The sequence below is a fragment of the Lithobates pipiens genome, unplaced genomic scaffold, assembly GCF_037356315.1.
Source record: "Lithobates pipiens isolate NorthernLeopardFrog02 unplaced genomic scaffold, aLitPip1_a1.2 Scaffold_141, whole genome shotgun sequence".
Lineage (NCBI taxonomy): Eukaryota > Metazoa > Chordata > Amphibia > Anura > Ranidae > Lithobates > Lithobates pipiens.
This window is the reverse complement of record NW_027507730.1, coordinates 28963-54128: the sequence shown is the minus strand read 5'-3', so window position 1 is coordinate 54128 and position 25166 is coordinate 28963. Positions and strand designations below refer to the sequence as shown.

General features: G+C 53.8%; 1 protein-coding gene across 2 annotated transcripts in view; it reads left to right on the top strand.

Annotated features, from left to right (window-relative positions):
* MAB21L3 (mab-21 like 3) overlaps window positions 1–17366 on the top strand; it is a 49588-nt gene extending 32222 nt beyond the window's left edge. For both annotated transcript variants that reach the window (XM_077479200.1, XM_077479199.1), the window contains 4 exons: window positions 1567–1858; window positions 7202–7383; window positions 7696–7890; window positions 15619–17366. In XM_077479200.1, coding sequence (XP_077335326.1) covers window positions 1567–1858; window positions 7202–7383; window positions 7696–7890; window positions 15619–15879 — 930 coding nt within the window. In that variant the 3' untranslated portion in view covers window positions 15880–17366. The remainder of the gene's footprint in view (window positions 1–1566; window positions 1859–7201; window positions 7384–7695; window positions 7891–15618) is intronic.
* The last annotated feature ends 7800 nt before the right edge of the window (window positions 17367–25166 follow it).

Here is a 25166-nt window from a genome sequence, read left to right as displayed (position 1 = left end):
CCTCACACAGCCTGGCAGCCAAATGCCCCCCGGGGTAGGCCCAATCTCCGGCCGAGCAGCCCGGGGCAGACGACACCCATCCACCCAGACAGACGTCCAGGTGGTACAGAACACAGATCACTGGACCTCTCCCGAATATATAGGTTCTCCCAGCAGGCCAAGGCATTCAAGAAAACCCCTGCCCATTGGCTGAGATACCCCATATACCCATAACCTGACCTTGGGTTGCCCTTCTTGTATGTAGTACCACCAAGTACCCGGCCACCTAGTGGTAGAAGAGAAAAAGTGCAACAAGGCCAAACTTAGGGAGAAATCAACAGATCTCTATCAATCGACCAAGATAAATACTCCTGGCAAATACATTTGTGAGGAGCTCCCCGACTAAACCCCAGGGGGCAACAATTACTTCATCCTCACCCACCTGTAACCCCCCCACCCATCCCCCCATGTCTAAAATCTTCATTTTCGTTGATCTATTCATAACAAGTCAACAGACATCATCCAGCACCGTCACTACTATCACTATATATAACCAGCACTGTCACTACTATCACTATATATAACCAGCACCGTCACTACTATCACTATATATAACCAGCACTGTCACTACCATCACTATATATAATCAGCACTGTCACTACTATCACTATATATAATCAGCACTGTCACTACTATCACTATATATAATCAGCACTGTCACTACTATCACTATATATAACCAGCACTGTCACTACCATCACTATATATAACCAGCACTGTCACTACTATCACTATATATAATCAGCACTGTCACAACTATCACTATATATAATCAGCACTGTCACTACTATCACTATATATAACCAGCACTGTCACTACTATCACTATATATAACCAGCACTGTCACTACTATCACTATATATAATCAGCACTGTCACTACTATCACTATATATAATCAGCACTGTCACTACTATCACTATATATAACCAGCACTGTCACTACTATCACTATATATAATCAGCACTGTCACTACCATCACTATATATAATCAGCACTGTCACTACTATCACTATATATAACCAGCACTGTCGCTACTATCACTATATATAATCAGCACTGTCGCTACTATCACTATATATAACCAGCACTGTCACTACTATCACTATATATAACCAGCACTGTCACTACTATCACTATATATAATCAGCACTGTCACTACTATCACTATATATAATCAGCACTGTCACTACTATCACTATATATAACCAGCATTCACTATATATAACCAGCACTGTCACTACTATCACTATATATAACCAGCAATCACTATATATAACCAGCACTGTCACTACTATCACTATATATAATCAGCACTGTCACTACCATCACTATATATAACCAGCACTGTCACTACTATCACTATATATAATCAGCACTGTCACTAATATCACCATATAATCAGCACTATCACTACCATCACTATATATATAACCAGCACTGTCACGACTATCACAATATATTCAGTACGGTGGCTGATTTCACAGATTGCTCAGCGGTATGATAACTCTCTCTATTCCTCCTGACAGGTGATGGCGCCCTCCCAGCTTCTGGTCACAGTTCCCCTTCGAGGCCTCAGTGGTTTCCGCCATAGACGTTCTCGGCGTTGGCGGTATTACACGCCTAGTGGTGTCCGCCTCCTCACCCCGGTCATGGAGCCAGAGAAACTCCACCAATGGCTGGAAGTGGAGCAATTCCAGAAGAGCACCCCCCAGTGGCATGACGGAGATGTTAACATTCAGGGTGATTTGGTGCCGGCCCGAGTGGTGAATGTCTTCCATGGGCTCCTCCACCGAGCTATTCCTGCCTGTAACTTGTCTGGTAAGAGGACCCCGTCCCTCCCCCGTCCCTCCTCCGTCCCTCCTCCGTCCCTCCCCCGTCCCTCCTCCATCCCTCCCTGTCCCTCCTCCGTCCCTCCCCCGTCCCTCCTCCGTCCCTCCTCCATCCCTCCCTGTCCCTCCTCCGTCCCTCCTCCGTCCCTTCCCCGTCCCTCCTCCATCCCTCCCTGTCCCTCCTCCGTCCCTCCCCGTCCCTCCTCCGTCCCTCCCCCATCCCTCCACCACATCCCTCCCCGTCCCTCCTCCATCCCTCCCCCGTCCCTCCCCCGTCCCTCCTCCGTCCCTCCTCCGTCCCTCCCCGTCCCTCCTCCATCCCTCCCCGTCCCTCCTCCGTCCCTCCTCCGTCCCTCCTCCGTCCCTCCTCCATCCCTCCCTGTCCCTCCTCTGTCCCTCCTCCGTCCCTCCTCCGTCCCTTCCCCGTCCCTCCTCCGTCCCTCCCCCGTCCCTCCTCCGTCCCTCCCCCGTCCCTCCACCACATCCCTCCCCGTCCCTCCCCCGTCCCTCCTCCGTCCCTCCTCCGTCCCTCCCCGTCCCTCCTCCATCCCTCCTCCGTCCCTCCTCCAGTCCCTCCCCCGTTCCTCCTCCGTCCCTCCCCTGTCCCTCCCCGTCCCTCCTCCGTCCCTCCCCCATCCTTCCTCCGTCCCTCCCCTATCCCTCCTCCGTCCCTCCCCCTGTCCCTCCTCCATCCCTCCCTCGTCTCTCCCAGTCCCTCCTCCTTCCCTCCCCGTCCCTCCCCCTTCCCTCCTCCGTCCCTCCCCATCCCTCCCCCGTCCCTCCCCTGTCCCTCCTCTGTCCCTCCTCCGTCCCTCCCTCGTCCCTCCTACGTCCCTCCCCCTTCCCTCCCCCTGTCCCTCCCCCGTCCCTCCTCCGTCCCTCCTCCAGGAGTCACTGGTGAGATAGGAGGACACAGAGGTCACTGGTGATATAGGAGCACACAGGGGTCACTGGTGATATAAGAGCACACAGGGGTCACTGGTGATATAGGGGCACACAGGGGTCACTGGTGATATAGGGGCACACAGGGGTCGCTGCGGACACAGGGGTCACTGGTGATATAGGGGCACACAGGGGTCACTGGGGACAAAGGAGCACACGGGTCACTGGAGACACAGGAGTCACTGGTGAGATAGGAGGACACAGGGGTCACTGGTGATATAGGCGCACACAGGGGTCACTGGAGACACAGGAGCACATGGGTCACTGGAGACATAGGAGTCACTGGTGAGATAGGAGGACACAGGAGTCACTGGTGAGATAGGAGCACACGGGAGTCACTGGTGAGATAGGAGCACACAGGGGTCACTTGTGAGATAGGAGGACACAGGAGTCACTGGAGACACAGGAGACACAGTAGTAACCGGTGAGATAGGAGCACACAGGGGTCACCGGTGAGATAGGAGCACACAGGGGTCACCGGTGAGATAGGAGCACACAGGGGTCACTGGAGACACAGTAGTCACTGGTGAGATAGGAGCACACAGGAGTCATTGGTGAGATAGGAGGACACAGGTGTCACTGGTGAGATAGGAGGACACAGGAGTCACTGGTGAGATAGGAGGACACAGGAGTCACTGGTGAGATAGGAGCACACGGGAGTCACTGGTGAGATAGGAGCACACAGGGGTCACTTGTGAGATAGGAGGACACAGGAGTCACTGGAGACACAGCAGACACAGTAGTAACCGGTGAGATAGGAGCACACAGGGGTCACCGGTGAGATAGGAGCACACAGGGGTCACCGGTGAGATAGGAGCACACAGGGGTCACTGGAGACACAGTAGTCACTGGTGAGATAGGAGCACACAGGAGTCATTGGTGAGATAGGAGGACACAGGTGTCACTGGTGAGATAGGAGGACACAGGAGTCACTGGTGAGATAGGAGGACACAGGAGTCACCGGTGAGATAGGAGCACACAGGGGTCACCGGTGAGATAGGAGCACACAGGGGTCACCGGTGAGATAGGAGCACACAGGGGTCACCGGTGAGATAGGAGCACACAGGGGTCACCGGTGAGATAGGAGCACACAGGGGTCACCGGTGAGATAGGAGCACACAGGAGTCACTGGGGAGATAGGAGGACACAGGAGTCACTGGTGAGATAGGAGCACACAGGGGTCACTGGTGAGATAGGAGCACACAGGGGTCACTGGTGAGATAGGAGCACACAGGGGTCACTGGAGACACAGGAGCACACGGGTCACTGGAGACACAGGAGTCACTGGTGAGATAGGAGGACACAGGGGTCACTGGTGATATAGGCACACAGGGGTCACCGGGGACACAGGAGCACACAGGAGTCACTGGAGACACAGGAGCACACGGGTCACTGGAGACATAGGAGTCACTGGTGAGATAGGAGCACACAGGAGTCACTGGTGAGATAGGAGCACACAGGGGTCAATGGTGAGACAGGAGGACACAGGGGTCACTGGTGAGACAGGAGGACACAGGGGTCACTGGTGAGATAGGAGCACACAGGAGTCACTGGTGAGATAGGAGCACACAGGGGTCACTGGTGAGATAGGAGCACACAGGAGTCACTGGTGAGATAAGAGGACACAGGAGTCACTGGAGACACAGGAGACACAGTAGTCACCGGTGAGATAGGAGCACACAGGGGTCACCGGTGAGATAGGAGCACACAGAGGTCACTGGAGACACAGGAGACACAGTAGTCACTGGTGAGATAGGAGCACACAGGGGTCAAGGGTGAGATAGGAGCACACAGGGGTCACCGGTGAGATAGGAGCACACAGGAGTCACTGGTGAGATAGGAGCACACAGGGGTCACTGGTAAATTATAGGAGCACACAGGGGTCACTGGAGACACAGGAGACACAGTAGTCACCGGTGAGATAGTAGCACACAGGGGTCACCGGTGAGATAGGAGCACACAGGGGTCACTGGAGACACAGGAGACACAGTAGTCACCGGTGAGATAGGATCACACAGGGGTCAAGGGTGAGATAGGAGCACACAGGGGTCACCGGTGAGATAGGAGCACACAGGGGTCACTGGTGAGATAGGAGCACACAGGAGTCACTGGTGAGATAGGAGCATACAGGAGTCACTGGAGACACAGGAGACACAGGAGACACAGTAGTCACCGGTGAGATAGGAGCACACAGGGGTCAAGGGTGAGATAGGAGCACACAGGGGTCACCGGTGAGATAGGAGCACACAGGGGTCACTGGTGAGATAGGAGCACACAGGAGTCACTGGTGAGATAGGAGCACACAGGGGTCACTGGTGAGATAGGAGCACACAGGGGTCACTGGTGAGATAGGAGCACACAGGAGTCACTGGTGATATAGGAGCACACAGGAGTCACTGGTGAGATAAGAGGACACAGGAGTCACTGGAGACACAGTAGTCACCGGTGAGATAGGAGCACACAGGGGTCACCGGTGAGATAGGAGCACACAGGGGTCACCGGTGAGATAGGAGCACACAGGGGTCACTGGTGAGATAGGAGCACACAGGAGTCACTGGTGAGCTAAGAGGACACAGGAGTCACTGGAGACACAGGAGACACAGTAGTCACCGGTGAGATAGGAGCACACAGGGGTCACTGGTGAGATAGGACCACACAGGAGTCACTGGTGAGATAGGAGGACACAGGAGTCACTGGTGAGATAGGAGCACACAGGGGTCACTGGTGAGATAGGAGGACACAGGGGTCACTGGTGAGATAGGAGCACACAGGGGTCACTGGTGAGATAGGAGGACACAGGGGTCACTGGTGAGATAGGAGGACACAGGAGTCACTGGAGACACTGGAGACACAGTAGTCACCGGTGAGATAGGAGCACACAGGGGTCACCGGTGAGATAGGAGGACACAGGGGTCACCGGTGAGATAGGAGCACACAGGGGTCACCGGTGAGATAGGAGCACACAGGGGTCACTGGTGAGATAGGAGCACACAGGAGTCACAGGAGACACAGTAGTCACCGGTGAGATAGGAGCACACAGGAGTCACTGGTGAGATAAGAGGACACAGGAGTCACTGGAGACACAGGAGACACAGTAGTCACTGGTGAGATAGGAGCACACAGGGGTCACTGGTGAGATAGGAGCACACAGGGGTCACTGGTGAGATAGGAGCACACAGGGGTCACTGGTGAGATAGGAGGACACAGGGGTCACTGGTGAGATAGGAGGACACAGGAGTCACTGGAGACACTGGAGACACAGTAGTCACCGGTGAGATAGGAGCACACAGGAGTCACTGGTGAGATAAGAGGACACAGGAGTCACTGGAGACACAGGAGACACAGTAGTCACTGGTGAGATAGGAGCACACAGGGGTCACTGGTGAGATAGGAGCACACAGGGGTCACTGGTGAGATAGGAGCACACAGGGGTCACTGGTGAGATAGGAGCACACAGGGGTCACTGGTGAGATAGGAGGACACAGGAGTCACCGGTGAGATAGGAGCACACAGGAGTCACCGGTGAGATAGGAGCACACAGGGGTCACCGGTGAGATAGGAGCACACAGGAGTCACTGGTGAGATGGGAGCACACAGGGGTCACCGGTGAGATAGGAGGACACAGGAGTCACTGGTGAGATAGGAGCACACAGGAGTCACTGGTGAGATGGGAGCACACAGGGGTCACCGGTGAGATAGGAGCACACAGGGGTCACCGGTGAGATAGGAGCACACAGGGGTCACTGGTGAGATAGGAGCACACAGGGGTCACCGGTGAGATAGGAGCACACAGGGGTCACCGGTGAGATAGGAGCACACAGGAGTCACTGGTGAGATAGGAGCACACAGGGGTCACCGGTGAGATAGGAGCACACAGGGGTCACCGGTGAGATAGGAGCACACAGGAGTCACTGGTGAGATAGGAGCACACAGGGGTCACCGGTGAGATAGGAGCACACAGGGGTCACCGGTGAGATAGGAGCACACAGGGGTCACTGGTGATATAGGGGCACACAGGGGTCACTGGGGACACAGGGGTAACTGGTGATATAGGGGCACACAGGGGTCACCGGTGAGATAGGAGCACACAGGGGTCACCGGTGAGATAGGAGGACACAGGGGTCATTGGTGAGATAGGAGCACACAGGGGTCACCGGTGAGATAGGAGGACACAGGGGTCATTGGTGAGATAGGAGCACACAGGGGTCACCGGTGAGATAGGAGCACAGGAGTCGCTGAGATTTGCCTCGTGGTTGGTTGCAGCGGCAGCACTCTGAGCGAGGGATAGGACTGATGCTGGGACCACGGAGCGGTGAGTGTAAAACTCATGTTCATTATAATTGCTCAGCACAGTCACCAATGTCCGTGTTTTGCCCCCTCTCTCCTACAGACAAGGTGAGTGTGATGGAGTCCATCGGCCCAATCATCAGAGTGAATGTGGAGACCTCCATGCAGATGGTGGACGTGGAGTTGGTTCCTATGGTGGAAATTCCTGGCAGTTGGCCCCGGTCGGCCCGCTGGCCGCGGTTCTTCAAGCGGTGGCCCTCCAAAGACAAGGCGCGGTGTGTTAAGGTACGAGGGCCACTGAACACCAATCACAGGACATGTTTTATCTTCCATGTAAAGAGTTTGTCGCACCTTCTCCACTCCTTCTTCCACTCTGTCCCGATGGTGTCATAAAGACCAGCGGTGACACCAAAGTTTGGAGACTTTGATAAGATTCTTTTTGGTGATGGAGAATTTGAGGGGAAATGTTTCCTATTGGGTTCCTAGATACTCCTCACCCACACCGTCTCCTTCTACCCCCTCCCCCGCACCTCTCAGACTTCCTTCCACCCTTCCAGTCCAAATAACTAACATCTGATCCCTTCCCCCACCTTGCAGTCCTTCGGCTTTGACCTCATCGCTCGGACCAATTACCACTGGCAGTTGTCCTTCCTACGCGCTGAGCGCCTCCTGCTGGAGGGGATGGAAGAGGATGGCGGGTGCCGGATGAAATGTTTGCGGGTTGTGCGGCAGTTGAAGGAGGAGGTGTGGTGTCCTGGAAATCGCCCCGTCATCACATCGCAACATCTCCAGGTACCACCATTCTTTTCTAGAAGAGGAAAGGGTTGGGTTCATATTGTATCTCTGGTGGGTTCCATCCTGACATGGGATACTTGTACTACGTGCCCCCCCCCTGACACTGGGTAACAGACCCAAGCGTCTGATTGGCTGAGAGATAATTCATTGTTAGCAAAGTGAATATTCATTCGTTTTTCTAACACACCTGGGTGAGGTGCGAGTGCAATGCTTTGCACTCACAGGTCAACTTTTTTCAAGCCTATTAGAGCCAAAGGCTCCAATCAGGTGCTTCAAAAACCACCCCCGCTGCTGTAGTTCAGGCTCCCGGCATCCAAAAAGAGGCCGGATGACTGAATAGGGGGTGGCTACAGGGGCAATGGATAGATTAATGCTCTTCATGAATCTGTCCATACTACACAGGGGTGGCTGGAGAGAGGGGAGGCGCCCCTTAGTGGACGCACCACCACTGCTCTATATAGTGGGAGGGGACAGACTCCATCAAGAGGGAGGGGGCAGACTCCATATAGGGGGAGGAGACAGAATCCATCAAGAGGGAGGAGACACTCCATATAGTGGGAGAAGACACTCCATATAGTGGGAGGAGACATACTCCATCGGGAGGGAGGAGACAAACTCCATATAGTGGGAGGAGACATACTCCATCGGGAGGGAGGAGACAAACTCCATATAGTGGGAGGAGACAGACTCCATATTGTTGGGAGGAGACACTTCATATAGTGGGAGGGGACACTCCATATAGTGGGAGGAGACAGACTCCATATTGTTGGGAGGAGACACTCCATATAGTGGGAGGCGACAGACTCCATATTGTTGGGAGGAGACATTCCATATAGTGGGAGGAGACACTCCATATAGTGGGAGGAGACACGCCATATAGTGGGAGGAGACAGACTCCATATTGTTGGGAGGAGACACTTCATGTAGTGGGAGGAGACAGACTCCATATTGTTGGGAGGAGACACTCCATATAGTGGGAGGAGACACTCCATATAGTGGGAGGCAACAGACTCCATATAGTGGGAGGAGACAGACTCCATATAGTGGGAGGAGACACTCCATATAGTCGGAGGAGACACTCCATTTAGTGGGAGGAGACACTCCATATATTGGGAGGAGACACTCCATAGAGTGGGAGGAGACACTCCATATAGTGGGAGGAGACACTCCATATAGTGGGAGGAGACAGACTCCATATAGTGGGAAACAGACACTCCATATATTGGGAGGAGACACTCCATATAGTGGGAGGAGACAGACTCCATATAGTGGGAGGAGACAGACTCCATATAGTGGGAGGAGACAGACTCCATATAGTGGGAGGAGACACTCCATATAGTGGGAGGAGACACTCCATATAGTGGGAGGAGACAGACTCCATATAGTGGGAGGAGACAGACTCCATATAGTGGGAGGAGACACTCCATATATTGGGAGGAGACACTCCATATAGTGGGAGGAGACACTCCATATAGTGAGAGGAGACACTTCCTATATTGGGAGGAGACACTCCATATAGTGGGAGGAGACAGACTCCATATAGTGGGAGGAGACACTCCATATAGTGGGAGGAGACAGACTCCATATTGTTGGGAGGAGACAGACTCCATATAGTGGGAGGAGACACTCCATATAGTGGGAGGCGACAGACTCCATATAGTGGGAGGAGACAGACTCCATATAGTGGGAGGAGACACTCCATATAGTGGGAGGAGACACTCCATATAGTGGGAGGAGACAGACTCCATATAGTGGGAGGAGACACTCCATATAGTGGGAGGCGACAGACTCCATATAGTGGGAGGAGACAGACTCCATATAGTGGGAGGAGACACTCCATATAGTGGGAGGAGACACTCCATATAGTGGGAGGAGACAGACTCCATATAGTGGGAGGAGACACTCCATATATTGGGAGGAGACACTCCATATAGTGGGAGGAGACAGACTCCATATTGTTGGGAGGAGACATTCCATATAGTGGGAGGAGACACTCCGTATATTGGGAGGAGACACTCCATATATTGGGAGGAGACATACTCCATATAGTGGGAGGAGACACTCCATATATTGGGAGGAGACAGACCCCATATATTGGGAGGAGACACTCCATATAGTGGGAGGAGACAGACTCCATATATTGGGAGGAGACAGACTCCATATAGTGGGAGGAGACAGACTCCATATAGTGGGAGGAGACACTCCATATATTGGGAGGAGACAGACTCCATATATTGGGAGGAGACACTCCATATAATGGGAGGAGACAGACTCCATATATTGGGAGGAGACACTCCATATAGTGGGAGGAGACACTCCATATAGTGGGAGGAGACAGACTCCATATAGTGGGAGGAGACACTCCATATATTGGGAGGAGACAGACTCCATATTGTTGGGAGGAGACAGACTCCATATAGTGGGAGGAGACACTCCATATATATGGAGGAGACAGACTCCATATAGTGGGAGGAGACAGACTCCATATAGTGGGAGGAGACACTCCATATAGTGGGAGGAGACAGACTTCATATAGTGGGAGGAGAAACTCCATATAGTGGGAGGAGACAGACTCCATATAGTGGGAGGAGACAGACTTCATATAGTGGGAGGAGACACTCCATATAGTGGGAGGAGACAGACTTCATATATTGGGAGGAGACACTCCATATAGTGGGAGGAGACAGACTCCATATAGTGGGAGGAGACAGACTCCATATAGTGGGAGGAGACAGACTTCATATATTGGGAGGAGACACTCCATATAGTGGGAGGAGACAGACTCCATATAGTGGGAGGAGACACTCCATATAGTGGGAGGAGACAGACTCCATATTGTTGGGAGGAGACAGACTCCATATAGTGGGAGGAGACACTCCATATAGTGGGAGGAGACAGACTCCATATAGTGGGAGGAGACAGACTCCATATAGTGGGAGGAGACACTCCATATAGTGGGAGGAGACAGACTCCATATAGTGGGAGGAGACAATCCATATAGTGGGAGGAGACAGACTTCATATAGTGGGAGGAGACACTCCATATAGTGGGAGGAGACAGACTCCATATAGTGGGAGGAGACACTCCATATAGTGGGAGGAGACAGACTCCATATAGTGGGAGGAGACAGACTCCATATAGTGGGAGGAAACAGACTCCATATTGTTGGGAGGAGACACTCCATATAGTGGGAGGAGACAGACTCCATATAGTGGGAGGAGACAGACTCCATATTGTTGGGAGGAGACACTCCATATAGTGGGAGGAGACAGACTCCATATAGTGGGAGGAGACAGACTCCATATAGTGGGAGGAAACAGACTCCATATTGTTGGGAGGAGACACTCCATATAGTGGGAGGAGACACTCCATATATTGGGAGGAGACAGACTCCATATAGTGGGAGGAGACACTCCATATATTGGGAGGAGACAGACTCCATATAGTGGGAGGCGACAGACTCCATATAGTGGGAGGAGACAGACTCCATATTGTTGGGAGGAGACACTCCATATAGTGGGAGGAGACACTCCATATAGTGGGAGGCGACAGACTCCATATAGTGGGAGGAGACAGACTCCATATAGTGGAAAACAGACACTCCATATAGTGGGAGGAGACAGACTCCATATAGTGGGAGGAGACACTCCATATAGTGGGAGGAGACAGACTCCATATAGTGGGAGGAGACACTCCATATAGTGGGAGGAGACAGACTCCACATAGTGGGAGGAGACAGACTCCATATAGTGGGAGGAGACACTCCATATAGTGGGAGGAGACAGACTCCATATAGTGGGAGGAGACAGACTCCATATAGTGGGAGGAAACAGACTCCATATTGTTGGGAGGAGACACTCCATATAGTGGGAGGAGACACTCCATATAGTGGGAGGCGACAGACTCCATATAGTGGGAGGAGACAGACTCCATATAGTGGAAAACAGACACTCCATATAGTGGGAGGAGACAGACTCCATATAGTGGGAGGAGACACTCCATATAGTGGGAGGAGACAGACTCCATATAGTGGGAGGAGACACTCCATATAGTGGGAGGAGACAGACTCCACATAGTGGGAGGAGACAGACTCCATATAGTGGGAGGAGACAGACTCCATATAGTGGGAGGAGACACTCCATATAGTGGGAGGAGACAGACTCCATATAGTGGGAGGAGACAGACTCCATATAGTGGGAGGAGACACTCCATATAGTGGGAGGAGACAGACTCCATATAGTGGGAGGAGACAATCCATATAGTGGGAGGAGACAGACTTCATATAGTGGGAGGAGACACTCCATATAGTGGGAGGAGACAGACTCCATATAGTGGGAGGAGACACTCCATATAGTGGGAGGAGACAGACTCCATATAGTGGGAGGAGACACTCCATATAGTGGGAGGAGACAGACTCCATATAGTGGGAGGAAACAGACTCCATATTGTTGGGAGGAGACAGACTCCATATAGTGGGAGGAGACACTCCATATAGTGGGAGGAGACAGACTCCATATAGTGGGAGGAGACAGACTCCATATAGTGGGAGGAGACACTCCATATAGTGGGAGGAGACAGACTCCATATAGTGGGAGGAGACAATCCATATAGTGGGAGGAGACAGACTTCATATAGTGGGAGGAGACACTCCATATAGTGGGAGGAGACAGACTCCATATAGTGGGAGGAGACAGACTCCATATAGTGGGAGGAGACACTCCATATAGTGGGAGGAGACAGACTCCATATAGTGGGAGGAAACAGACTCCATATTGTTGGGAGGAGACACTCCATATAGTGGGAGGAGACAGACTCCATATAGTGGGAGGAGACAGACTCCATATTGTTGGGAGGAGACACTCCATATAGTGGGAGGAGACAGACTCCATATAGTGGGAGGAGACAGACTCCATATAGTGGGAGGAAACAGACTCCATATTGTTGGGAGGAGACACTCCATATAGTGGGAGGAGACACTCCATATATTGGGAGGAGACAGACTCCATATAGTGGGAGGAGACACTCCATATATTGGGAGGAGACAGACTCCATATAGTGGGAGGAGACAGACTCCATATAGTGGGAGGAGACAGACTCCATATAGTGGGAGGAAACAGACTCCATATTGTTGGGAGGAGACACTCCATATAGTGGGAGGAGACACTCCATATAGTGGGAGGAGACAGACTCCATATTGTTGGGAGGAGACACTCCATATAGTGGGAGGCGACAGACTCCATATAGTGGGAGGAGACAGACTCCATATAGTGGAAAACAGACACTCCATATAGTGGGAGGAGACAGACTCCATATAGTGGGAGGAGACACTCCATATAGTGGGAGGAGACAGACTCCATATAGTGGGAGGAGACACTCCATATAGTGGGAGGAGACAGACTCCACATAGTGGGAGGAGACAGACTCCATATAGTGGGAGGAGACAGACTCCATATAGTGGGAGGAGACACTCCATATAGTGGGAGGAGACAGACTCCATATAGTGGGAGGAGACAGACTCCATATAGTGGGAGGAGACACTCCATATAGTGGGAGGAGACAGACTCCATATAGTGGGAGGAGACAATCCATATAGTGGGAGGAGACAGACTTCATATAGTGGGAGGAGACACTCCATATAGTGGGAGGAGACAGACTCCATATAGTGGGAGGAGACACTCCATATAGTGGGAGGAGACAGACTCCATATAGTGGGAGGAGACACTCCATATAGTGGGAGGAGACAGACTCCATATAGTGGGAGGAGACAGACTCCATATAGTGGGAGGAGACACTCCATATAGTGGGAGGAGACAGACTCCATATAGTGGGAGGAAACAGACTCCATATTGTTGGGAGGAGACACTCCATATAGTGGGAGGAGACAGACTCCATATAGTGGGAGGAGACAGACTCCATATTGTTGGGAGGAGACACTCCATATAGTGGGAGGAGACAGACTCCATATAGTGGGAGGAGACAGACTCCATATAGTGGGAGGAAACAGACTCCATATTGTTGGGAGGAGACACTCCATATAGTGGGAGGAGACACTCCATATATTGGGAGGAGACAGACTCCATATAGTGGGAGGAGACACTCCATATATTGGGAGGAGACAGACTCCATATAGTGGGATGAGACAGACTCCATATAGTGGGAGGAGACAGACTCCATATAGTGGGAGGAAACAGACTCCATATTGTTGGGAGGAGACACTCCATATAGTGGGAGGAGACACTCCATATAGTGGGAGGAGACAGACTCCATATTGTTGGGAGGAGACACTCCATATAGTGGGAGGCGACAGACTCCATATAGTGGGAGGAGACAGACTCCATATAGTGGAAAACAGACACTCCATATAGTGGGAGGAGACAGACTCCATATAGTGGGAGGAGACACTCCATATAGTGGGAGGAGACAGACTCCATATAGTGGGAGGAGACACTCCATATAGTGGGAGGAGACAGACTCCACATAGTGGGAGGAGACAGACTCCATATAGTGGGAGGAGACAGACTCCATATAGTGGGAGGAGACACTCCATATAGTGGGAGGAGACAGACTCCATATAGTGGGAGGAGACAGACTCCATATAGTGGGAGGAGACACTCCATATAGTGGGAGGAGACAGACTCCATATAGTGGGAGGAGACAATCCATATAGTGGGAGGAGACAGACTTCATATAGTGGGAGGAGACACTCCATATAGTGGGAGGAGACAGACTCCATATAGTGGGAGGAGACACTCCATATAGTGGGAGGAGACAGACTCCATATAGTGGGAGGAGACACTCCATATAGTGGGAGGAGACAGACTCCATATAGTGGGAGGAAACAGACTCCATATTGTTGGGAGGAGACACTCCATATAGTGGGAGGAGACAGACTCCATATAGTGGGAGGAGACAGACTCCATATTGTTGGGAGGAGACACTCCATATAGTGGGAGGAGACAGACTCCATATAGTGGGAGGAGACAGACTCCATATAGTGGGAGGAAACAGACTCCATATTGTTGGGAGGAGACACTTCATATAGTGGGAGGAGACACTCCATATAGTGGGAGGAGACAGACTCCATATTGTTGGGAGGAGACACTCCATATAGTGGGAGGAGACAGACTCCACATAGTGGGAGGAGACAGACTCCACATAGTGGGAGGAGACAGACTCCATATAGTGGGAGGAGACACTCCATATAGTGGGAGGAGACACTCCATATAGTGGGAGGAGACAGACTCCATGGGAGGAGACACTCCATATAGTGGGAGGAGACAGACTCCATATAGTGGGAGGAGACAGACTCCATATAGTGGGAGGAGACAGACTCCATGGGAGGAGACACTCCATATAGTGGGAGGAGACACTCCATATAGTAGGAGGAGACACTCCATATAGTGGGAGGAGACACTCCATATAGTGGGAGGAGACACTCCACATAGTGGGAGGAGACACTCCATATAGTGGGAGGAGACAGACTCCACATAGTGGGAGGAGACACACTCCATATAGTGGGAGGAGACACTCCATATAGTGGGAGGAGACACTCCATATAGTGGGAGGAGACACTCCACATAGTGGGAGGAGACAGACTCCATATTGTTGGGAGGAGACAGACTCCATATAGTGGGAGGAGACACTCCATATAGTGGGAGGAGACACTCCATATAGTGGGAGGAGACATTCCATATCTGTGTCACCGTCTTTCTTTGTTCTTGGCAGATGATCCTCCTTTGGGAGTGTGAAAGCCGCCCGTCCTCGAAGTCATGGCTGGATTTCGGGTCCTGTTTCCTTCGCCTGGTCCGCAGACTTCTGAAATGTTCCAGACAACGCTTCCTGCGCCATTACTTTGTCCGACGGGCGAATCTGCTGAAAAATGCCGATGCCAACCAGCTGGACAACCTCGCTGACAAACTGGCCCGCTTCTTGCAGAAGCCTTCTTTGGACATGGCTTCCTTTGACGGCCACTCCTTTACTTGTTAAAGACAGCCCCTGCGGAGCAAGGAAGGTGGGGCCTCACCCAAAGCCCCTCCCCCCTTCAACTCAGGACATAATGAGCTCCCCAAAGGGCCCCTCTAGCCCAGTACAGTGGGGGGCATGGTGTACTCAGAATTGTCCATGAGCTTTTCCAATCTACATTTCCAACTTGTTCGGGGCGGTCTCTCAGGATCCTCAGTGGATGGTTTGTCCAAATGCTTCCGAGGAACTATTACATATTAAATGTTGAGAAACATCGCAGTGGTCACAAGAGAGCAAAGTCCGTGCCAAGGTTGTTCTTTCGGGAGGCATTACCTTCCAGCCCCTCAATGAGGTGCAGATACGTAGAGCAAGGAGGGGCAGTGTGTGGCTGAGGATGGATCTGTAACTCAAGTCTTTGGATTGTGGGGCACTTGGCCACAAATAATAAAAAATGTGCTCTATGATGCCGGCTGATGGTCAGAGCAGGAACTGCATTGCTTATCAGAGAATCACGTGACCTCCTCTGCACAGAACGCCAAGCGGCCCGGGGATTATCATATAATTTGTAGTTGTGGCATCATATGGTCCCCTCACTGACTGATTGGAGGAAGAGCTAGTGAGGAACATGGACTGAGGAACAATGGACCATGGACTCTACACCAGACTTCCTTAGTAAAGGGGTACTCCGTCCTCCATCATTCATTCAACCATCATATCTCTCTATCGGATCTCACTGCTCTACTGGGCCAGCGTGGCCCTTCAAGGAGGAGCTGTTTCTGGACTGGGGAACAATGGCCCATGGACTGGTCACAAATCCTCCCTAATGAAGAGATATTTCCCTCATGGCTGCCATGACAGGAACAGGCCTGCCGGTAATTTAGCCTGGATGGTGAGGCTGTAATGGGGAGGGGGTTAGGGTCGTATCCCACTGACATGCTCTGTGGAGCCAACAGGTGATGCCCATGGACTGGGCACCAGACTTCCCTAATAAAGGGCTATTGCCCCATGGCTGCCATGGCAAAGACAGGCCTGCTGGTAATTTAGCTTGGAAGGTGAGGCTGTAATGGGGGGTTAGGGTCGTGTCTCACATGCTCTGCGGAGCCAACAGGTGATGTTTCCGGACCAAGGAAAAAATTGGGCGGCACAGTGATGTTGGGTGGCACAGTGGTGTAGTGGGTAACACTCTCACCTAGCAGTAAGAAGGGTTGCTGGTTCAAATCCCAACCATGGCACCACCTGCCTGGAGTTTGCATGTTCTCCCTGTTCCTGTGTGGGTTTCCTCCGGGTACTCCGGTTTCCTCTCACACTCCAAAAACATGCAGGTCTTCTGTCCAAAATTGGCTCTACTATGTAGTAGTAGTAATAGTAGGGGACCTTGGATTGTGGGCTCCTTATGGGTAGGGACCAATGTGAGTGCGATGTATGTGTGGAGTGCTGCATAAATTGACGCCACTGTATGGGTACCTTAAATAAAATAATATATAATAGGCATTTTGTAGACACTCACTCAAGATGGACTGGTGTCTTTATTCAACCTTACTAACCATGTAACTATGTAAGGAAGTATGGCCCATGGCCTGGGCACCGGACTTCCCTAATAAAGGGATGGCATGGCAAAGACAAGCCTGCTGGTAATTTAGCCTGGATTGTAAGAGCGTATCTATGGGGTGAGAGTATATTACCAACAGGTGATGCCTACGGACGGAGGAACAATGGCCCACTGACTGGACACCGGGCTACCTTAAAAAAGGGATATTTTCACCATGGCTGCCATGGCAGGGACCAACTTGCTAGTAATTTATCCTGGAAGGTGAGGCTGTATGGGGGAGGGGTTGGGGTCATATCTCACTGACTGCTCTATGAGGCCAACAGATGATGTCTCCAGACCAAGGAATGGTGGCCCATGGACTGGACACCAGGCTTCCTTAATAAATAAATATTTCCCCATGGCTGCCATGGCAAAGACAGACCCGCTGGTAAACTAGCCTGGATGGCGAAGCTGTAATGGGGGATGTGAAGGACTGCTCTGTGGAGCCAACAGGTGATGTCTCCAGACTGAGGAATTATGGCCCATGGACTATGAATTGGGCAATGGATAACCATGGAGTATCAATAATAAGGAGATATTTCCCCGTGGCTGCCATGGCAAGGACAGTACTCCATGATACTCCATGGTTAATACCGGTGAGCCTGTATAGCAGGGTGGGGGTGGGGGGGTCACATCTCACTAACTGCTCTACGAAGCCAATGAGGGCCCTTTATAGAGGTGCCTTCATCTCTCTGATGACGCCATTGATGTGATATGAAAAATAAGTTCAACCAAACGATGAGATGTATAAATATAATAAATAGTACATTATAACCCCAATCTGTCCATCCCAATTCATCAACCTCCCCAGCACCAGACCCCCGACAACAACAGCCCCCCGACAACAGCCCCCCGACAACAGCCCCCCGACAACAGCCCCCCGACAACAGCCCCCCGACAACAGACCCCCGACAACAGCCCCCCGACAACAGCCCCCCGACAACAGACCCCCGACAACAGCCCCCCGACAACAGCCCCCCGACAACAGCCCCCCGACAACAGACCCCCGACAACAGCCCCCCGACAACAGCCCCCCGACAACAGCCCCCCGACAACAGCCCCCCGACAACAGCCCCCCCGACAACAGCCCCCCGACAACAGACCCCCGACAACAGCCCCCCGACAACAGCCCCCCGACAACAGACCCCCGACAACAGCCCCCCGACAACAGCCCCCCGACAACAGACCCCCGACAACAGACCCCAGACAACAGCCCCCCGACAACAGCCCCCTGGACATTCCATCCAAACCAACTAGGAAATGTCAGACACCCTCACTAGAGTGATATTCTACCCCCCCCCCCCCCCCCAAATTCCATCTAAAGGGTATCTACAACATTTTCACAACTGTATGCAAATGAGGTCAATAATCTGTAGATAAAATTATCAATGATTTTTTAACAAAATCGATATATTGTATAATCTATATGTATCTGGGGACTGCCCATGGCCAAGGAAAGACACCAGAAATAGTACAGGAGCCATTCGAGATTGGGGGTGTGATCCTGGGGGTGTGATCCTGGGGGTGTGCTTCTGGGGGTGTGATCCTGGGGGTGTGATCCTGGGGGTGTGATCCTGGGGGTGTGCTTCTGGGGGTGTGATCCTGGGGGTGTGATCCTGGGGGTGTGATCCTGGGGGTGTGTTTTGGGGGACACAGAGAGACGGGGGATGCTCTTTGGAAGAAGCCCATAGATTGGGAACACACTTTGGGGGATGCATTTCAGGAGAAGTTCAGAGACCGTGAATGTCCTTCTGGTGACATAATTCTGGGCATGTGCTTTGGTGGGCACTGAGAGTAGGGAGATGGCCAGAGATGGGGAAATGTTTCACAAGATGCTCAGAGACTGGGGACATGATTCTGGGGACTCCCAGGGACTGGGGACATGATTCTGGGGACTCCCAGGGACTGGGGACATGATTCTGGGAACGCCCAGGGACTGGGGACGTGATTCTGGAAACGCCCAGGGACTGGGGACATGATTCTGGGAACGTCCAGGGACTGGGGACATGATTCTGGGAACGCCCAGGGACTGGGGACGTGATTCTGGGAATGCCCAGGGACTGGGGACATGATTCTGGGAATGCCCAGGGACTGGGGACGTGATTCTGGGAATGCCCAGGGACTGGGGACATGATTCTGGGAATGCCCAGGGACTGGGGACATGATTCTGGGAACGCCCAGGGACTGGGGACGTGATTCTGGGAACGCCCAGGGACTGGGGACATGATTCTGGGAACGCCCAGGGACTGGGGACATGATTCTGGGAACGCCCAGGGACTGGGGACATGATTCTGGGAATGCCCAGGGACTGGGGACATGATTCTGGGAATGCCCAGGGACTGGGGACCTGATTCTGGGAATGCCCAGGGACTGGGGACATGATTCTGGGAACGCCCAGGGACTGGAGACGTGATTCTGGGAACGATCAGGGACTGGGGACATGATTCTGGGAACGCCCAGGGACTGGGGACATGATTCTGGGAACGCCCAGGGACTGGGGACATGATTCTGGGAACGCCCAGGGACTGGGGACATGATTCTGGGAACGCCCAGGGACTGGGGACATGATTCTGGGAACGCCCAGGGACTGGGGACATGATTCTGGGAACGCCCAGGGACTGGGGACATGATTCTGGGAACGCCCAGAGACCCTGGGGACATGATTCTGGGGACTCCCAGGGACTGGGGACGTGATTCTGGGAACGCCCAGGGACTGGGGACATGATTCTGGGAACGCCCAGGGACTGGGGACATGATTCTGGGGATTCCCAGGGACTGGGGACGTGATTCTGGGAACGCCCAGGGACTGGGGACATGATTCTGGGAACGCCCAGGGACTGGGGACATGATTCTGGGGACTCCCAGGGACTGGGGACATGATTCTGGGAATGCCCAGGGACTGGGGACATGATTCTGGGGACTCCCAGGGACTGGGGACATGATTCTGGGAAAGCCCAGGGACTGGGGACATGATTCTGGGAACACCCAGGGACTGGGGACATGATTCTGGGAACACCCAGCGACTGGGGACATGATTCTGGGAACGCCCAGGGACTGGGGACGTGATTCTGGGAACGCCCAGGGACTGGGGACATGATTCTGGGGATTCCCAGGGACTGGGGACGTGATTCTGGGAACGCCCAGGGACTGGGGACATGATTCTGGGAACGCCCAGGGACTGGGGACATGATTCTGGGAACACCCAGGGACTGGGGACATGATTCTGGGAACGCCCAGGGACTGGGGACATGATTCTGGGAACGCCCAGGGACTGGGGACATGATTCTGGGAACGCCCAGGGACTGGGGACATGATTCTGGGAACTCCCAGGGACTGGGGACATGATTCTGGGAACACCCAGGGACTGGGGACATGATTCTGGGAACACCCAGGGACTGGGGACATGATTCTGGGAACTCCCAGGGACTGGGGACATGATTCTGGGAACACCCAGGGACTGGGGACATGATTCTGGGAACACCCAGGGACTGGGGACATGATTCTGGGAACGCCCAGGGACTGGGGACAATATTCTGGGAACACCCAGGGACTGGTGACATGATTCTGGGGACTCCCAGGGACTGGGGACATGATTCTGGGGACCCCCAGGGACTGGGGACATGATTCTGGGGACTCCCAGGGACTGGGGACATGATTCTGTGAACGCCCAGGGACTGGGGACAATATTCTGGGAACACCCAGGGACTGGGGACATGATTCTGGGGACTCCCAGGGACTGGGGACATGATTCTGGGGACTCCCAGGGACTGGGGACATGATTCTGGGAACGCCCAGGGACTGGGGACATGATTCTGGGAACGCCCAGGGACCGGGGACATGATTCTGGGGACTCCCAGGGACTGGGGACAATATTCTGGGAACACCCAGGGACTGGGGACATGATTCTGGGGACTCCCAGGGACTGGGGACATGATTCTGGGGACTCCCAGGGACTGGGGACATGATTCTGGGAACACCCAGGGACTGGGGACAATATTCTGGGAACGCCCAGGGACTGGGGACATGATTCTGGGAACGCCCAGGGACTGGGGACATGATTCTGGGAACGCCCAGGGACTGAGGACATGATTCTGGGAACGCCCAGGGACTGGGGACATGATTCTGGGAACGCCCAGGGACTGGGGACATGATTCTGGGAACGCCCAGGGACTGGGGACAATATTCTGGGAACACCCAGGGACTGGGGACATGATTCTGGGAACGCCCAGGGACTGGGGACATGATTCTGGGAACGCCCAGGGACTGAGGACATGATTCTGGGAACGCCCAGGGACTGGGGACATGATTCTGAGAACTCCCAGGGACTGGAGACATGATTCTGGGAACGCCCAGGGACTGGGGACATGATTCTGGGAATGCCCAGGGACTGGGGACAATATTCTGGGAACACCCAGGGACTGGGGACATGATTCTGGGAACACCCAGGGACTGGGGACATGATTCTGGGAACACCCAGGGACTGAGGACATGATTCTGGGAACGCCCAGGGACTGGGGACAATATTCTGGGAACACCCAGGGACTGGGGACATGATTCTGGGGACTCCCAGGGACTGGGGACATGATTCTGGGAACACCCAGGGACTGGGGACATGATTCTGGGAACGCCCAGGGACTGGGGACAATATTCTGGGAACACCCAGGGACTGGGGACATGATTCTGGGGACTCCCAGGGACTGGGGACATGATTCTGGGGACTCCCAGGGACTGGGGACATGATTCTGGGAACGCCCAGGGACTGGGGACATGATTCTGGGAACGCCCAGGGACTGGGGACATGATTCTGGGAACACCCAGGGACTGGGGACATGATTCTGGGAACACCCAGGGACTGGGGACATGATTCTGGGAACACCCAGGGACTGGGGACAATATTCTGGGAACGCCCAGGGACTGGGGACATGATTCTGGGAACGCCCAGCGACTGGGGACATGATTCTGGGAACGCCCAGGGACTGGGGACATGATTCTGGGAACTCCCAGGGACTGGGGACATGATTCTGGGAACGCCCAGGGACTGGGGACATGATTCTGGGAACTCCCAGGGACTGGGGACATGATTCTGGGAACACCCAGGGACTGGGGACATGATTCTGGGAACACCCAGGGACTGGGGACATGATTCTGGGAACGCCCAGGGACTGGGGACAATATTCTGGGAACACCCAGGGACTGGGGACATGATTCTGGGGACTCCCAGGGACTGGGGACATGATTCTGGGGACTCCCAGGGACTGGGGACATGATTCTGGGGACTCCCAGGGACTGGGGACATGATTCTGGGGACTCCCAGGGACTGGGGACATGATTCTGGGGACTCCCAGGGACTGGGGACAATATTCTGGGAACGCCCAGGGACTGGGGACATGATTCTGGGAACGCCCAGCGACTGGGGACATGATTCTGGGAACGCCCAGGGACTGGGGACATGATTCTGGGGACTCCCAGGGACTGGGGACATGATTCTGGGAACGCCCAGGGACTGGGGACATGATTCTGGGAACGCCCAGGGACTGGGGACATGATTCTGGGAACTCCCAGGGACTGGGGACATGATTCTGGGAACGCCCAGGGACTGGGGACATGATTCTGGGAACGCCCAGGGACTGGGGACATGATTCTGGGAACGCCCAGGGACTGGGGACATGATTCTGGGAACGCCCAGGGACTGAGGACATGATTCTGGGAACTCCCAGGGACTGGGGACATGATTCTGGGAACGCCCAGGGACTGGGGACATGATTCTGGGAATGCCCAGGGACTGGGGACATGATTCTGGGAACACCCAGGGACTGGGGACATGATTCTGGGAACACCCAGGGACTGGGGACATGATTCTGGGAACGCCCAGGGACTGGGGACAATATTCTGGGAACACCCAGGGACTGGGGACATGATTCTGGGGACTCCCAGGGACTGGGGACATGATTCTGGGGACTCCCAGGGACTGGGGACATGATTCTGGGAACGCCCAGGGACTGGGGACATGATTCTGGGAACGCCCAGGGACTGGGGACATGATTCTGGGAACACCCAGGGACTGGGGACATGATTCTGGGAACACCCAGGGACTGGGGACATGATTCTGGGAACACCCAGGGACTGGGGACAATATTCTGGGAACGCCCAGGGACTGGGGACATGATTCTGGGAACACCCAGCGACTGGGGACATGATTCTGGGAACGCCCAGGGACTGGGGACATGATTCTGGGAACACCCAGGGACTGGGGACAATATTCTGGGAACGCCCAGGGACTGGGGACATGATTCTGGGAACGCCCAGCGACTGGGGACATGATTCTGGGAACGCCCAGGGACTGGGGACATGATTCTGGGAACACCCAGGGACTGGGGACATGATTCTGGGAACTCCCAGGGACTGGGGACATGATTCTGGGAACTCCCAGGGACTGGGGACATGATTCTGGGAACACCCAGGGACTGGGGACATGATTCTGGGAACGCCCAGGGACTGGGGACATGATTCTGGGAACGCCCAGGGACTGGGGACATGATTCTGGGAACGCCCAGGGACTGAGGACATGATTCTGGGAACGCCCAGGGACTGGGGACATGATTCTGGGAACTCCCAGGGACTGGGGACATGATTCTGGGAACGCCCAGGGACTGGGGACATGATTCTGGGAATGCCCAGGGACTGGGGACATGATTCTGGGAACACCCAGGGACTGGGGACATGATTCTGGGAACACCCAGGGACTGGGGACATGATTCTGGGAACACCCAGGGACTGGGGACATGATTCTGGGAACGCCCAGGGACTGGGGACAATATTCTGGGAACACCCAGGGACTGGGGACATGATTCTGGGAACTCCCAGGGACTGGGGACATGATTCTGGGGACTCCCAGGGACTGGGGACATGATTCTGGGAACGCCCAGGGACTGGGGACATGATTCTGGGAACGCCCAGGGACTGGGGACATGATTCTGGGAACGCCCAGGGACTGGGGACATGATTCTGGGAACGCCCAGGGACTGGGGACATGATTCTGGGAACGCCCAGGGACTGAGGACATGATTCTGGGAACTCCCAGGGACTGGGGACATGATTCTGGGAACGCCCAGGGACTGGGGACATGATTCTGGGAACACCCAGGGATTGGGGACATGATTCTGGGAACACCCAGGGACTGGGGACATGATTCTGGGAACACCCAGGGACTGGGGACATGATTCTGGGAACGCCCAGGGACTGGGGACAATATTCTGGGAACACCCAGGGACTGGGGACATGATTCTGGGGACTCCCAGGGACTGGGGACATGATTCTGGGGACTCCCAGGGACTGGGGACGTGATTCTGGGAACGCCCAGGGACTGGGGACATGATTCTGGGAACGCCCAGGGACTGGGGACATGATTCTGGGAACACCCAGGGACTGGGGACATGATTCTGGGAACACCCAGGGACTGGGGACAATATTCTGGGAACGCCCAGGGACTGGGGACATGATTCTGGGAACGCCCAGCGACTGGGGACATGATTCTGGGAACGCCCAGGGACTGGGGACATGATTCTGGGAACACCCAGGGACTGGGGACATGATTCTGGGAACTCCCAGGGACTGGGGACATGATTCTGGGAACTCCCAGGGACTGGGGACATGATTCTGGGAACTCCCAGGGACTGGGGACATGATTCTGGGAACACCCAGGGACTGGGGACATGATTCTGGG